At 34.7% G+C, this 15,310-nt stretch overlaps 1 protein-coding gene across 1 annotated transcript in view; it reads left to right on the plus strand.

The window, feature by feature from the left end:
• cables2b (Cdk5 and Abl enzyme substrate 2b) overlaps window positions 1-15,310 on the plus strand; it is a 40,735-nt gene that overhangs the window by 20,071 nt on the left and 5,354 nt on the right. Inside the window, exons 2-7 of the mRNA XM_056449772.1 lie at window positions 39-131; window positions 5,438-5,515; window positions 9,471-9,579; window positions 9,751-9,904; window positions 12,428-12,522; window positions 14,400-14,506. Coding sequence (XP_056305747.1) covers window positions 39-131; window positions 5,438-5,515; window positions 9,471-9,579; window positions 9,751-9,904; window positions 12,428-12,522; window positions 14,400-14,506 — 636 coding nt within the window. The remainder of the gene's footprint in view (window positions 1-38; window positions 132-5,437; window positions 5,516-9,470; window positions 9,580-9,750; window positions 9,905-12,427; window positions 12,523-14,399; window positions 14,507-15,310) is intronic.

A 15,310-nucleotide genomic window follows, 5' to 3' on the forward strand; every position in this document is an offset into this window, starting at 1 on the left:
AAACGTGTTTCATGTTTTACCCATCTGTGTGTCCTCAGGAGCCGGAATGCATCTGGCTCTCCTCGTCCGCGCTCTATGAAGAAAATCCACTTTATTAAGAACATGAGGCAGTACGACACCAGGGGAAGCAGGTGTGTTTATTCACCTCTTTGCGTGCATGTTTGTGGGTTTTTGAGTTGTTAATGCCAGTGATAACAGCCCAGTGTGTGTGTGTGTGTGTGTGTGCGTGTGTGTGTGTGTGTGTGTGTGTGTGTGTATCAGTCTATCTTTTCCCACACTTGTCTTGTTTTCCCTTATCTGTGCTTGAAAACAAACATTCTGCCTCTCGTCTTCCTTCTCTTCTCAGTTTGGCAAGGGTCCATTTACACTTGCTTTATGATGCAATTTGTTATGTTAGAAGGATCTCATCTCTGACAGTTTATACACAAATATTGAACACACATTTTGTACTCATCCTATTATTTGTACTCATCAAATGGGCCAAGTCTTTGAAATGTAAATGTGATTTTAGTCCAGTAAAATGGTTTTAATTTTAAAAAGATAGAGAGGATAAATTATAAAAGGATTAAGATAGCAGTTTTTCAGCAAAAAAAAAAAAATCACAATAAGAGTGTTAATAATAAAATTGAAATGCTTATAAAGCTTTTCAGATCTTTATATTACTAGGGATGGAATGATTCATCATGAACCAGTTGAAAATCGATTCAAATATGTGACAATTCAAATCGGTGGAAATGTTGAGCGAATCGCGATACATATTTTGAACAGAGGTGGTGCTGTGTTTACCGGCGCAAACTTGCTTTACCTGCACATTAGTGACGGGCAAGAGGTGAGGTGGCAGAGAAAAATCACAACGGTGAAGTGCGGTAGATAAAACAAACTTTGTACAAATATGGCGAAAAGATGTTCAATTACACTAACAGAACAACAAATATGATGCACATAAACTGACTGCACAATAAAAACTACTGCCACAGACGTCAATAAACAAAAAAACTATCAATAAGCCTAACCAAGCTGACCGGATGATTTGACGAGTGCTACGGAGATCACACGTGCATCAGGTTTTTCATAGCGAAAGTGTGATTTTTTTTTTTCAGACTGAAAGAGAAAGTTGTTCTGTTACAAAACCAGGTATTAGATTATCTTTACCCTCTCCTTTTCAAATTAGTTTATACATATTTTAATTATTTATTTATTATAATTATTGAATGTTTTAAAATGTACAAGATTATCTCTTCTTAAGCGTATCACACTGATACTTATACTAATTAATAATACAAGTAATATTAATTATTCAGCATCTCACCTCCCCTTAGCATTCGTTCAATGAAATGCAGCCATACATACCTCTGATTACATAATTCGCGGTCTCCAGAACCGTCTGTAGGGCTACGTTTTCAGAATGAGCCTGTGTTGGCTAAAGCAGAACTTTTCAGCACAATTTGTTTTAGAAGCTTTTATTGAAGAATGACAGCAATAATGAACCCAAGAATCAGATATGATGATTTATCTGACTTTAGACTTACATGTCTATTAATTGGAGCTGTAGCACAGAGTCTGCTCTGCATTACGATTGACTGGATGGGATGCGTGTTGTTCTCTAATAGAACTGGTTGTTCTCTGTGAGATCTGGCCCCATTCCATCCAAAGAATGAGAGCTATGTTTACTAAAGTCCCATTATAAACTGCCCCAAATAGACCGCAGTCCATATTTTCCGCTTGTGTTCCCAGGCTTTGGGTTTTCACACACAAATACGCACGTACCTACTCACATTCACAGGGTCACAGACAGGGCCGGGGTGGGAGAAATAAAACTGATAAGATATTTTCCAGTACAGTAGATGATCAGTGATCCTGATAATCCTGGTGTTCAGTGGCCTCATCTATGGAATAAACACAGATGCTCAGTATTAAAACAAAAAAGGCCAGCTAATGCTGTAGGCTATTAACTGTTCGCTGTGAGAAACAATGGAGCACTATTTCAGAATTCACCATAATAGATGATTGTGTGCTATGCAAGGTCATTGAAGTGATATTTATAAATGACCAAAAAATGAATTGGCTGATAGTTTACTCATTGATATTCAAGTTATATGTGCTCTGCAACAATGTATTATGCTAACTCGATTAGATGTACTGTCTGATAACTGACTAAATAACCAATAGTTTTAATCTGGATACGGGAAAAAAAAAAAAAAAAAAAAAAAAAAAAAAAAAAAAAATATATATATATATATATATATATATATATATATATATATATATATATATATATATATATATATATATATATATATATATAGATATATATAATATAAGCAATATCACACGAGTAGCAGTGCGATAAGGCTGTATATCAGCACTGGTGGGAGGCGCACATTGGACCGAGGCCCCAGGCCAAGTGCCTTAGGTTCCCACCAGTGATGATATACAGCCATATCCCAATGCTAAGAGTGAAATATTACGTTTATACAACAGTTTGACGGCATAATCGTGTGTATTAAAAAGAAAATCAAACACGAGAGTCCAAAAATAGAGAGAACTACTTTCTTCCGCCATTCATTCACATCTTAAGCTGACATCACTTTAGAGCTAGTATTTGAATGATTCTCTAGCATAATGTCTAAGTGATGACAAAGCAGGTGATTTTGCTCACGTTTTAGGATTATAAGGCTGAACGGCATAAAATGCCATCAGTCTAGAGACATTTCCCAGCATTTCTCTGTTGCAAATGGGAAATCACAATAATTATCCCCGAAAAAGCCAAAGCCAGATTACTGTTGTGTTTACGATAAGGAAAAAGGCTAAACACATGTGGGCATTTCTTCAACAGACTGATTATAAACAAACTGATGGGCAATCAAAAAGTAACTCAGGGTTATACGAAGAGTGGCTAACACAAAATACATACATTCCTGATATGCGAGTCCCATCTCACACTCAACACACTACAATTACTATGGTATAAATACAGCACTACAACAGAGAGAGAGATCAACTTAAAATGTCATTGACCAGTTTAATAATGGTTTGATCAGCTGTGGTTACAAATTAGACTGTTTTCTCGTCTAAGGGCTTATTATGTGGTCTCTGTCACCATCTTGTGGATGGACAGTGTCAACTGCTTTTGCTCTGCTCAGGCTAATGGCCACCAATATTCTGTCTCTCGGAAATTATAAATGTTTGAAAGTAGGCACTATTTTTATATATAAACTGCATAGTTGCAATCTAAACAACTACATTCTTGACAAAAAAGCTTCAAAAGTACATTATGTTGTCCAACAGCAGGAATATTTGTCAAACTGTAAAGTGTCCTCTGCTTGTCGCTGTATGTGGGTGGAGTAATACACAAGGGTGTTATTTGCTGAATATCTCACGGCTATCAGCCAATCAGATTCAAGATTTGTATATATAGATACAAAAGCAAAATAATAACACTAATAAACTATGATAAAGTGCTAAATGTAATAAATGTAAATATATTATTTGTATTCATAAATAAAGCAAATAAAAGATTGTAACACTCCAAAGAACCAATGAAACATTGTTTTTAATATATTCAAAACTGATGTATTTAAAACTATATAAATATATAAATATATAAATTTTAAACTGATGTGTCAGATATCAAAACAATTTGTATCTTAACTGACTTTGATTTTTATGTTCTCACGATCACCTAAAGTTATTAAGGTCATGTCCATTTAATGTGTCAAATCCATTCAAAGGAAAGTCTGTTTACTTGGCAGACATATTTGCAATGTTTCCAGACAGTTCATGCAAGGCCAAAGTCCAGCGTGATTGAATCCTGAAATCTGAAAACTGCTTTCTGAACTTGCAATTAAATTACATTTTTCAAATCAGCTACATTTTTTTGAAATATATATTTTATTATTAAATGAATAATTGTATTTTGGTTTTTGAAAACACTGAATTCAGACAGAAGTAAAAATCACAGTCAAAACACTCTTAAATTTAATATTAATTTACATTCAGTACACAATGATAAAGTGTCAAAAATAAAGTTATAGGATTGGAATAAAGTTGGCTTGTCAATAGCACAGTAAATGCAGTAATCCTCGTCCCAACTGTCCTATGCAGTATACATAATGTCCCTCAATCCTTAAAAATGTGTGGCTAAAGATAATTTCTTTAAAAAAGTGGCAGTGTTTTATAACTTACTTTAATTCTCTTAACATCTTGCCTTTCATTTAATAGATGCATTCTCCTTCCCTTTTAATTTATTTCATAGTAATTTAATTTTTGGTTGTTTTTCACTATTATTATCTTATAATATTTAATTGTAAACATTTATTTTCAACATTGACAATAGATCTGAACATTTGATTGTGATTGTTGAATGTCTGCATTCAGTTGGTTGTAATTTTCTGTACACTTTTATTACTCGCTTCCATTTTATCCCCCTTATTATTATCATTAGTATTTTAAAAAAAAAATTTGTCAACAACATAGATAATGATATGTAACTATTTGTACTGAAATAGTGGGGTTTTTTTTGCATTAAAAAATTTGAACATAAAAATGTGTGGCTCATAGATATTCATTCATTCATTCATTTTCCTTCGGCTTAGACTCTAATTCATCAGCAATTATTTACTTTATTTGCTTTTTTGTTGATTTAAGTAAAGTGACCAGCTAATGCAAACAGTTGATGTCTAAATGGATGATTTACTAATAACCGATTGTTTCCATCTATCAGTATAGTGTCTGATCAATCAGCAAAAGCAATCAAATAATTACTAATAAATAATAATGCAAAAATATATTTAGGTTAACTTAAAGTATAAACAAGAATAAAACAATCCAAAAAGCTGAATCCTACCAACATGAACAGACCTGCTGGCTGAAATCTATATAAAAAGCACTACCTGAGATAGAAATGAAAGTCTGTTGCTGAAATAACCAATAAAATGATTGACGTAATTGCCCTGACTCGCAGTCATTGTCATTTCTCTAGCCATTTCTTTACTTTTCATTTCTTTTCATGCAGCTGTTGATGAAGGAAACGTCAGAAAAATCCTCTTGACTGCTGCCACAGAGCATCAGTTTCATCTTAACTGCCATTTAACCACCCTGCCACATGTCTAGGGTTAAAATGCAGTCCACATATCCACAGCTAACCCAAATATCACCACAGTTCCTGTGTGTGTGACAGAAGTGAGAGAGAAGTGTACATTGAGGCAGATAGTGCAGGTGTTCTGCCTTACTTTGTGTGTGTGTGTGGGGGGGGGGGGGGGGGTTTATGTGTTTCTAAGGCTGTCATTTGACCCCTCTGCTGTGACAGCTGTTGTGTTTGTTTCTGATCTGAATGTACAGAGAGATTACTCTGTCGTGTGTGTGTTGAAATGGCCTCTGTATGTGTAAACGTGTGGTAAATGTGTGCTATGTTAACTAGCTTGTGTTCACATTGTAGGATCGTGTTGATATGCGCCAAAAGGTCTTTGTGTGCTGCCTTCTCTGTGCTGCCGTATGGAGAGAGCTTTCACATCAGGTACTCAAACACAAACACACACACTTTTGATTATTGAAATGAAAAGGTCTTTTCTTTGGCTATTGGCAGGTGACATTTCAGCGTTTGTTACACCTGGTGGCTTTTTACAATATACAGTAATGCCTTTTCGAGTGTACAATGCACCTGCCACATTCCAGTTGTTGGTTAATCGGGTGTTAGGGGGTGCCAAGATGTGTCATGTATCTAGATCACTGTTTCTCAACTACGTTCATGGAGGACCACCAGCTCTGCCCATTTTACATGTCTCCTTAACCAAACACACCTGATTCAGATCATCAGCTCATTAGCAGAGACTGAAAGACCTGTAATGGGTGTGACAGACAAAGGAGATGTCCAAAACATGCAGTGTTGGTGGTCCTCCAGGAAAGTGGTGGAGAAACACTGATCTAGATGACATCGTTGTCCATTCAACAACGTAGCACGAACACATCAGTCCGATAAAACAGGGTTTTCAGGAACTGACTGAGGCAAATTTTTCTAATTATTTGACCATTTAATTGTTATTTTGTTATTTTTAAGTTATCCTGTGACTTAAGATTTGCTCATCTGTTGGGATTTGGGTTTATCAAAGATAGTGAACAAAACCTTGTTACCTGTCACACCTGAGTATTTATCAATACTAGAGGGAAGGAAAGTTCAGGAAAGAGGGCAAAAGGTGTCAAAGTCTATCCTGGACCTTTTTCTTTAGATTTCAGAGCTTTTGTTGTTTTATTACTTGGCACATTTAAGTCTGAGTAAAATCCATCCCTACAATAGTAAGAAATTATTCATCCAGAGGGTAAAAAAATACTAAAGTGTGTGATTATCTATCAGCGGTTGAAAATGAATCATCTGAATGACTATTAAGACACAACCTCCTATTTTCAACAGGCCTTTCTCAAACAACATACTGTACCAGCACAAAAACAAGCTTAGCAAATTATTGTGTACAGTAATTAACATTACTTTAAATAAAACACAAAACTGCTCACATCTATTCAGAACTATACTAAAAGAATCATTGGTGAAATCATCAAAGATGGAGAATCATTCAGTGGGAAAACTAAAATCACTAGCAGAATTGTGAACGATTCCTAACATCACCATTTATAGCTGTCACTCATTTCCTTAAATCTCAAATAGAAAGATAAACTTCTAGAGAGATGCGTTGAGCTGAATGTTCCATCCTCTGCTTTCCTCGTGGGATTCGTGTTCAGGGTTAGATTCAGTTGAATAGGGCAGGGACGAATTTTTCCCACATCCTGGAGCTGGACATGGCATGACACAAACTTGACCCCCTCTTCTTTCCCACCCTCAACATTATGGCTAAAGAAATGCTTAAATGCACTTGGATATTGGAAAACCGGTCTTTTACCTCATATTTTTAAGAGATGAAAATTACACAGCCATGTTATGTAAGGGCTGTAAGTCTGTAGATAAGGGATGCTGGAGGGAGTGAATATGAAGAGCAGTGTGCTGTGAACAACACTCGTACTTACTTCTGTCTCGAAGGAAATGCTTAAGGATTGAGCTCTCGGATTGTATTTGGTGAGTTAAACTTGAGCGTTGAATCAGCTTCATGTTGGAACAGCTTCATGTTGTTGTTTATCTCATTGTTAAATGAGATAAACATGTCTTTCTGTAAACAAGGCTTATCTTAAGGGCTTTTATTTGAAAATAGCCTATAGATTTTGGTTTACTTTAACGCTGGAGGTTAGAAGTTATTAAAGGAGGGACATTCCTCGAAGCATTTGATTGGCTTGTTTTTCTTAGAAGAGAATAAAAGGAAATGCTTAATTCATCGTCTAAATTAAATAGGAAAATTATGACATTTTCTCACCCTTTACTTATTAATATATATATATATATATATATATATATATATATATATATATATATATATATATATATATATATATATATATATATACTATATTGAAATATATACATGATATTGAAAAAATCTAAATATTGAATTTAGATGGTTTGGGGTAATTAAGTATAAAACATAATAAACAAATTACTAGCAACAATTATTACAGCAGAGCAAAGAAAAGAGTCACATAAACAGTGCTTTACGGTTTTCCAGAGAAATGCCTTTGAAACACATGCAAATGATAAAGTTTCACTCTGTTGTGGTTATACGTTGCAATGATTCCACCAATCTCTTGTATTCTCAATTGTTGTGCTGATCAACTATAATCTCTCATTATTGCATGTCCTGCGATGACCATTAAATGCTTCATAACAGTTTTGTGAAAAGGGTCCATAACGTATTATATGAAATATCTTCATGTGCTTATCATAACATATAGTTTACCTATTTCTAATTATCCGTTATTGTCGTTATCACATCACTTTCATAATATGGTGTCGCGTTGACGTCCTGCTGCGCTGCGCTTTTATTAAACCCACTCCTGAGTGCCACGTCATACATTTTTTGGTGTGAATGATCCCTTATCCTGCAGCAAATTTGCTTACAAGTCGTGTGAAGTGTATTCCATATTAAAAAACCATAAATGGTTAAAAAGCATTGTTTAGGAACCGGTATCGAACTCAAGGTATTCAAAGTACCTTCTTTTACTTCACTTTTTACTCATGTCATATACAATACATCATTGAAGTGCAGTTGGTTGGTCAGAGTGACCCAATTTAGTAACTACTCTTTTGTTCCTGTGACTGATCAATTGGAGCATCTCTAAATAAAACAGTAATACTAAAGAAGTGTATGTGTATAATAAGCAGGGTCAGAGGCTTTTCACACAGAATGCCTTTTTGTGAACACAGAATGCCACTCCAATGCACTTCTTTTCTATAGTTTTTAATGTAGACAGATGCTGGAAGGACGTGTTTAGCCATTACGCTCACGTCACTCGTCTTTTGAAGTGCCGCACACATGAGTGCCACGTTTTTTGTCGAAAGTTGGCTTGACAACTGTTTTATTTACCATTATATGTATCATGGCGGAGGAGGCGATCATTGTAGATTTGCCCAGAATGGACGGTGAAGTCTAGATCGAATACTCACTGGAAGTGCGATATGCACATCAATATAGAAGCATTTTTTTACGACACTGTATAACAATAATTAATAATTTTACAGTACTGTGAAGGTTTAGGGTTAGGGTGGGGGTAGACATTAAAAATACAATGTATTGGGTAATTTAATAGATATCAAAAATAATACTCAGTACATCTACTGTTTTTACGTTACTCTGATGGGTTTATTATTTGTGTGGGTGAAGATGTTAATAAAATACAATAAATGGGAAATTTAATAAATAATATAAATGATTCTCGTTAACTTCCGGCCACAACCATATCCTGTCTAGCAACAACCTGAATGGACCCTTTTCACATTACCGGGTGTTTTCTCATCAGTGGGAGTCCTCATAGTTGGGTAAATGTTTGATGCAAAGATGATTTAATACATAATTAAATGCATCTAAATGTTCATACATTATTTTAAAAATCAAAATATCAAAAACTTTGAAAGATGTAAGACCCTGATGACCATTAGACGCTTCATAACAGTTTTGTGAAAAGGGTCCATATCCTGAGTTATATGATATATCTTCAAGTGCTTATTATAACATATGGTTTACCTATTTCTAATAATCTGTTATTGTCGTCATTACAATACTTTCATAATATGGTGTCGCGTGGACATCATGCTGCGTCAGACAGTTTTCGGTGTTAATGAGCCCTTATCCTGCAGCAAATATGCTTAAAATGTAATGATTTTAAAATAGAACAAAAACATTTCCTGTGTTTTTCTTCTATTTACATGCAAGACGTGTGAAGATTATTCTTTATTAGAGAACCATAAATGTTTAAATGTGGTGACGTTGTGTTTTAAATAATACTTTACATCAAAGTCTGTGATTCTCTCTTTTATTGTTATTATTATAAAATAAATCAATGAAAATAAGCATCTGTCCATGTGTTTGTGTCAGCGACCCTCGTCTGGACGCTCAGCGGCGTAGACACTCGTCCGGAGGAATTTCCACCACTCTAGAGATGCTTCCCGGGCTGGAGGGTGTGGAGCTGGGCCTGTATGGCAGGGTAAGAGCTTATCATCCTGTCTCTGAAGCTTTCAGTCAGTCAGAGAGCCGACCTGCTCAGGAATGACAGCTTTATGTATGTCTTTATTTGATGCACCCGGTAGGTTAAAGTGGCTGTCAGGATGTCTCAGGTTGATAGATAGCTTGTTCTCTGCTCTTGTTTGTTGTACAGACAGTGTCGTACGCTCAGTTCCTGTACCCAACTAATGCTCTGGATCGACACAAACCCTCGGTGGATCTGACTCTACCCCTGCCCTATTCCAGAAACAGCATCCCTCGCAGTTATCCGTCCTCTCGCCTCAACAGCACCGTCGGCCTGGACCTGGGTATGACACACTTATACAAACACACTCATTAAGGAGTTTTTCAGTAGACATAGTTTTTATGCAGTGTTTTATGCAGTGGATGCCCTTCCAGCTGCAACCCAGTACTGGGAAACACCCATCCACTCTCATTCTCTCACACACACACACACACACACACACACACACTCATACACTACGGCCAATTTAGTTTGTTCAAATCACCTATAGCGCATGTCTTTGGACTTGTAGGGAAACAGGAGCACCCGGAGGAAACCCACACTAACACGGGGAGAAAATGCAAACTCCACACAGAAATGCCAACTGACCCAGCCACGACCTTGCTGTGCTAACCCCTGAGCCACCATGCCACCACCTTTAGGTTAATGAAAATCTAATAATTAAATGCCCAAAATCAAATATGTATATTTTTTTAAATAAAAAACATTTAACCTCCCAACCTTCGAACATGATCAGTGAGGAGCGGGATTCTCTGTCTTTTCAAAAAGCAGACATACTATTTTTGTCTAAAAAAGAACTGCTGTGTGATTCAAAGATTGAATTACTTAAAACAGTTTGAACCTTAACCACCTTAAATCCTTAAATCTGTTATTAAAACTGTTTTCATTACTACACTACTTGACAAAAGTCTTGTCGTCGATCCCAGTTGTAAGAGCAACAAATAATAACATGACTTCTAGTTTCTATCATTTGGACAAGTGGCAGAAGGTTTTTTCCAATAAATCATATGTTGAACTGCATCCCAATCATCACAAATACTGCAGAAGACCTATTGGAACACACATGGATCCTAGATTCTCACAGAAATCAGTCAAGTTTGGTGAGGAAAAATCATGGTTTGGGGTTATATTCAGTATGGGGGGGGGGGGGTGCAAGAGATCTCCAGAGTGGATGGCAGCATTAACAGCCTGAGGTATAAAGACATTTGTGCTGCCCATTACATTTTAAACCACAGGAGAGGGCAAATTCTTCAGCAGGATAGCGCTCCTTCTCATACTGGCCAGCCCAGTCACCAGACATGAACATTATTGAGCATTTCTGGGGTAAAATGGAGGAGGTATTGAATATAAATGCAAAGAATCTTGATGAACTCTAGGAGTCCTGCAAGAACTCTTTCTTTGCCATTCCAGATGACTTTATTAATAAGTGATCTGAGTGATTGCATGGATGTATGGATGCAGTCCTCTAAGCTCATGGGAGTCAAACTCAATATTGATTCTTTTTCCATTGCACCATGACTTTATATTCTATACTGTACATTATTTCTGTTATGTGACAAGACTTTTATCTAAGCAAAGTCAGCCCTTACTGTCCTAATTTAATAATTAAAAATCAAGGCACAATCATATTTTATTTTGGTAAAATAAGCACAATCTAGAGGTCTTTGCCTTTCGTAAAAGCCATTTCTTATACCAAATTATCAACTAGAGGTCAAGTTATGATTTGTTGTTCCTAAAACTTGGATAGACGACAAGACTTTTGTCAGGTAGTGTAAATTGTTGATTACATTTGGTTCTTTTTTGTTTTTACTCAGCCGATGAACATGTAAAACCTGTCAACAACATAAAAGAAAACAATACCAAAGACGTTTCTATGCGATAAAGTCTCATTTATTATTTTTCTAATGTTTGTTCGTGCTTATTTTGTGCTATATCTATCACACCACATTCAAGAGCACCAAAACAACATTAAGTATTTAGTCCTCACACATGTAACAAAGCAGTCACACATACACATGAGTGCGCACTTACTCCATTCATTTCTGTTACCACTTAAATCTTAGGCCCTCTGGAATCCGAAAACTTTTTCTTGTGACCTTTTTTGACTTTGTCAGACTTTAGATGTGTATGTTGCAAAAGCATTTTGAAGCTATTTCTGGATCATGTGTGCGCATGCTAATACTCACATTCGTTTATGTGAAATGAAATCACAGAAGCACGCAAAAGTGCACCCACACAACAGACAAAGAAGTGTGTACTAGTCACCGATGGGAGCTTAATAAAGGTTTAATGCTATATTATTCACAGAGTGGGCAGAGACATTTCAATCAACTCGGTGGACACGCTTATTATCGCAGTATTCCAGGCACAGATGTGTGAAACTGTGTGTCATAATTACTAATGCAGCTATTCCTGGATTCTCTATGTGTGTGTGTGTGTGTGTGTGTGTGTGTGTGTGTGTGTGTGTGTGTGTGTGCGTGTGTGTGTGTGTGTGTGTGTGTGTGTGAGTCATCAAGCTCTTTCAGCTCTTCTTATTTAGCAAGTCTGCATTAGCTACACTTGTGTCAGCTCAGTGTGTGTCACTAATTGTGTTGAGTTTAAGTGTCATCTTAAAGGGACAGTTCAGCCAAAAATAAAGATTGTGTCATCATTCACTCTCCAGATGACAGTTATTTCGTTTTTAGCTGAACTTGTGCTTGCTGGGTCATTGCAGAAAGCTGTCACACTTATACGTGTCACATTGAGTTCTGTGGTCTGAGGTTTGACTGACAGCTTTTCTTGTTTGTGTGTGTGTGTGTGTTTTCAGGTCTTGAAGACTCTGATTATGATCCTAATATGCTCAGTGACCCCCAGTGGCCATGTGGAAAACATAAAAGAGTGCTCATCTTTGCCTCATACATGGTAAGGTGGAGGAATTAAATAAATAAATAAATAAATAAATAAAAATAAATAACAGCAATCTTTTATCTGTTTTTGTGATAGTAATATTAGTAATATAATTTGTTAAATATTTTACTTTATGGAATACTTTTATTATTTTGTTATTATTATTATTATTATTATTATTATTATTATTATTATATTATTATCTTTATTTTATTAAAGTAGTGTTTATGTTATATTACACATACACATTACATGCATGGGATTCATTTATTTTGTAAATTCAGATCTACTTGAAGGTTATATTTTAAATACCCTACACTGTTATTGGACATTATAATATGTTATATCAGTTTAGCTTATTATTAATTACATAAAAAAACAATCACTAAAATACAGCCTTTTATTTTTTATGGTTACATGATATTGGAAAAATATGACATTGTAATATTTATTTTTTTCTACCATATATATTCCAATATGAATATAATTTCACCAGAGAGCTTGAATAGCTCTATTTGAAAAGAATTCATTAATTTAGACTGGTTTGAGATTCTTCTGGGTGTAAATCATGCATAAAATATTTTTAAAAAATTAAAAGCATATATAAATACAATAAAGCCATAAAGAAAAAAAGAAATTTACAATGCTTTATAGTTTTCTGAGGAGCCAAACAGTATTCAGGTACAGAAATGTAATAATCATATGTAAAAACACTGCATAATCTTCATTGTAAATAGTAAATAAAATAAATGTTTATTAAACTTACAAAGGGTGGCTGAATGCAGTCACAGGTTTTAAAACAGATACAGATGATACATTTTTATTATGGTTAAATATCATGTTTCCGAAATTATGCTCTTGCTCAAATATAGTCCCAACATATAAAGTCAATATTGCATGTCCTGCGATGTGACTATTTCAGACATGCACATTGCGATATATATATAAATATATATATATATATATATACAGTTGAAGTCATAATTATTAGCCCCCCTGTTTATTTTTTTCCCCAATTTCTGTTTAACAGAGAGATTTTTTTTAATACATTTCCAAACATAACCGTTTTAATAACTCATTTCTAATAACTGATTTATTTTATCTTTGCTATGATGACAGTAAATAATATTTGACTAGATATTTTTCACGACACTTCTATACAGCTTAAAGTGACTTTTAAAGGCTTAACTAGGTTAACTAGGCAGGTTAGGGTAATCAGGCAAGTTATTGTATAACGATGGTTTGTTCTGTATACAATCGAAAAAAAATATAGCTTAAAGAGGCTAATAATATTAACCTTAAAATGGTTTTTAAAAAAATGTTAAACTGCTTTTATTATTATATATAAATGTAATATTTAATATTTGAGATGATATCAAGTTTTTGGGTATATTTAAACATTTATCGTCAATTTTTATTTTGACTTGTATGTAAATGTTTTCTACAAATCTTGCATTATAATCAGCAGCTCAGCCAATTAGCTTTTCACAGTGTGTGCGTGCATGCGTTTGTTTACAGTAGTTGTTTAATGCAGCCATTACGCTGAAAATGTATATGAATATGTACACTGAATATGTACACTGTAACTGTACATGAGTATGTATATGAGTCTGAAAGCAGCGTGTCTGACCAACAGACACAGATAAACACAGTTTACCCTACTGACTTCATCGCTGACCACTGGATAATACTGATGACACACATGTGCACTCTAATTCATTCAAATCTCTTTTTATTCCTGCATATCTGACTAATGTAAATTCTCAGTATTTACGGCCTCCCTCTCTCTCTCTCTCTCTCTCTCTCTCTCTCTCTCTCTCTCTCTCTCTCTCTCTCTCTCTCTCTCTCTATCTATCTCTCTCTTTCTTTCTCTGGCTGTGGTTTGCTCGCAGACGACAGTAATAGAGTATGTCAAACCATCCGATCTGAAGAAGGACATGAATGAGACTTTTAAGGAAAAATTCCCCCACATCAAACTCACGCTGAGCAAAATCAGAAGGTATACACACTGATTGCAATAACCAGATTAAGCTTTAAAGACATATTTAACCTTCATGAAAATTATTTACAATTAAGCATGTATTTTAAATGACTACTTAATATGGAAATAATGTACTTAAAAAGAATCAAACTCAAGGTGATATTTTTGGATACATATTCACTTGTTAATTGAAAATGCTTTTATTTAAATATATTTAATGTCATTTTTTGTCTTTAGAGTGATATTTTTATCCACTTTGGTTTGTTTTTGAGTACCTGCATAATTCGTAAGTGGATTGACTGTTGATCCAAAAACTTTTATGATGATAAAATAAATGTAGTACTCCAAAAGAATATCCAAACTGGAGGTTATATTTTTGCATATATATTAATTTGGTAATTGCAAATAATTGAAAATGTGTTTATTTAGATGTATATGTAATGTCATTTTTAATCTTTAGAGTGCTATTTTTATTCCTTTTGGTTTTTGAGAAATTTCGTAATTCGTTTATTTCAATTCTGTAATTGTAAGTATAATTGTCTGTTTATCCAAAACTATTTATGATGATAAAATATATTTGAATGCTGCTCTACTGCATTTGTATGTAATGTATTTAAGTGTATTTTTATTGATAAAGCTTCCTACTTCCTTTTAAACACAGTATATGAACTTTAGATGAAATACTGAATAACACCATAGTTAAAATTGTAATGCATGTCTCGCTTTACTATGATAGTCACTATGAGTGTCTCTTTAAAGCAGATGTGCCCAAACTTTTTCTTATAAAGGGTCAAAAACTAAAACTGATTGAGGGTGGTGAGC

Source organism: Danio aesculapii, chromosome 23 (genome assembly GCF_903798145.1).
Source record: "Danio aesculapii chromosome 23, fDanAes4.1, whole genome shotgun sequence".
NCBI lineage: Eukaryota > Metazoa > Chordata > Actinopteri > Cypriniformes > Danionidae > Danio > Danio aesculapii.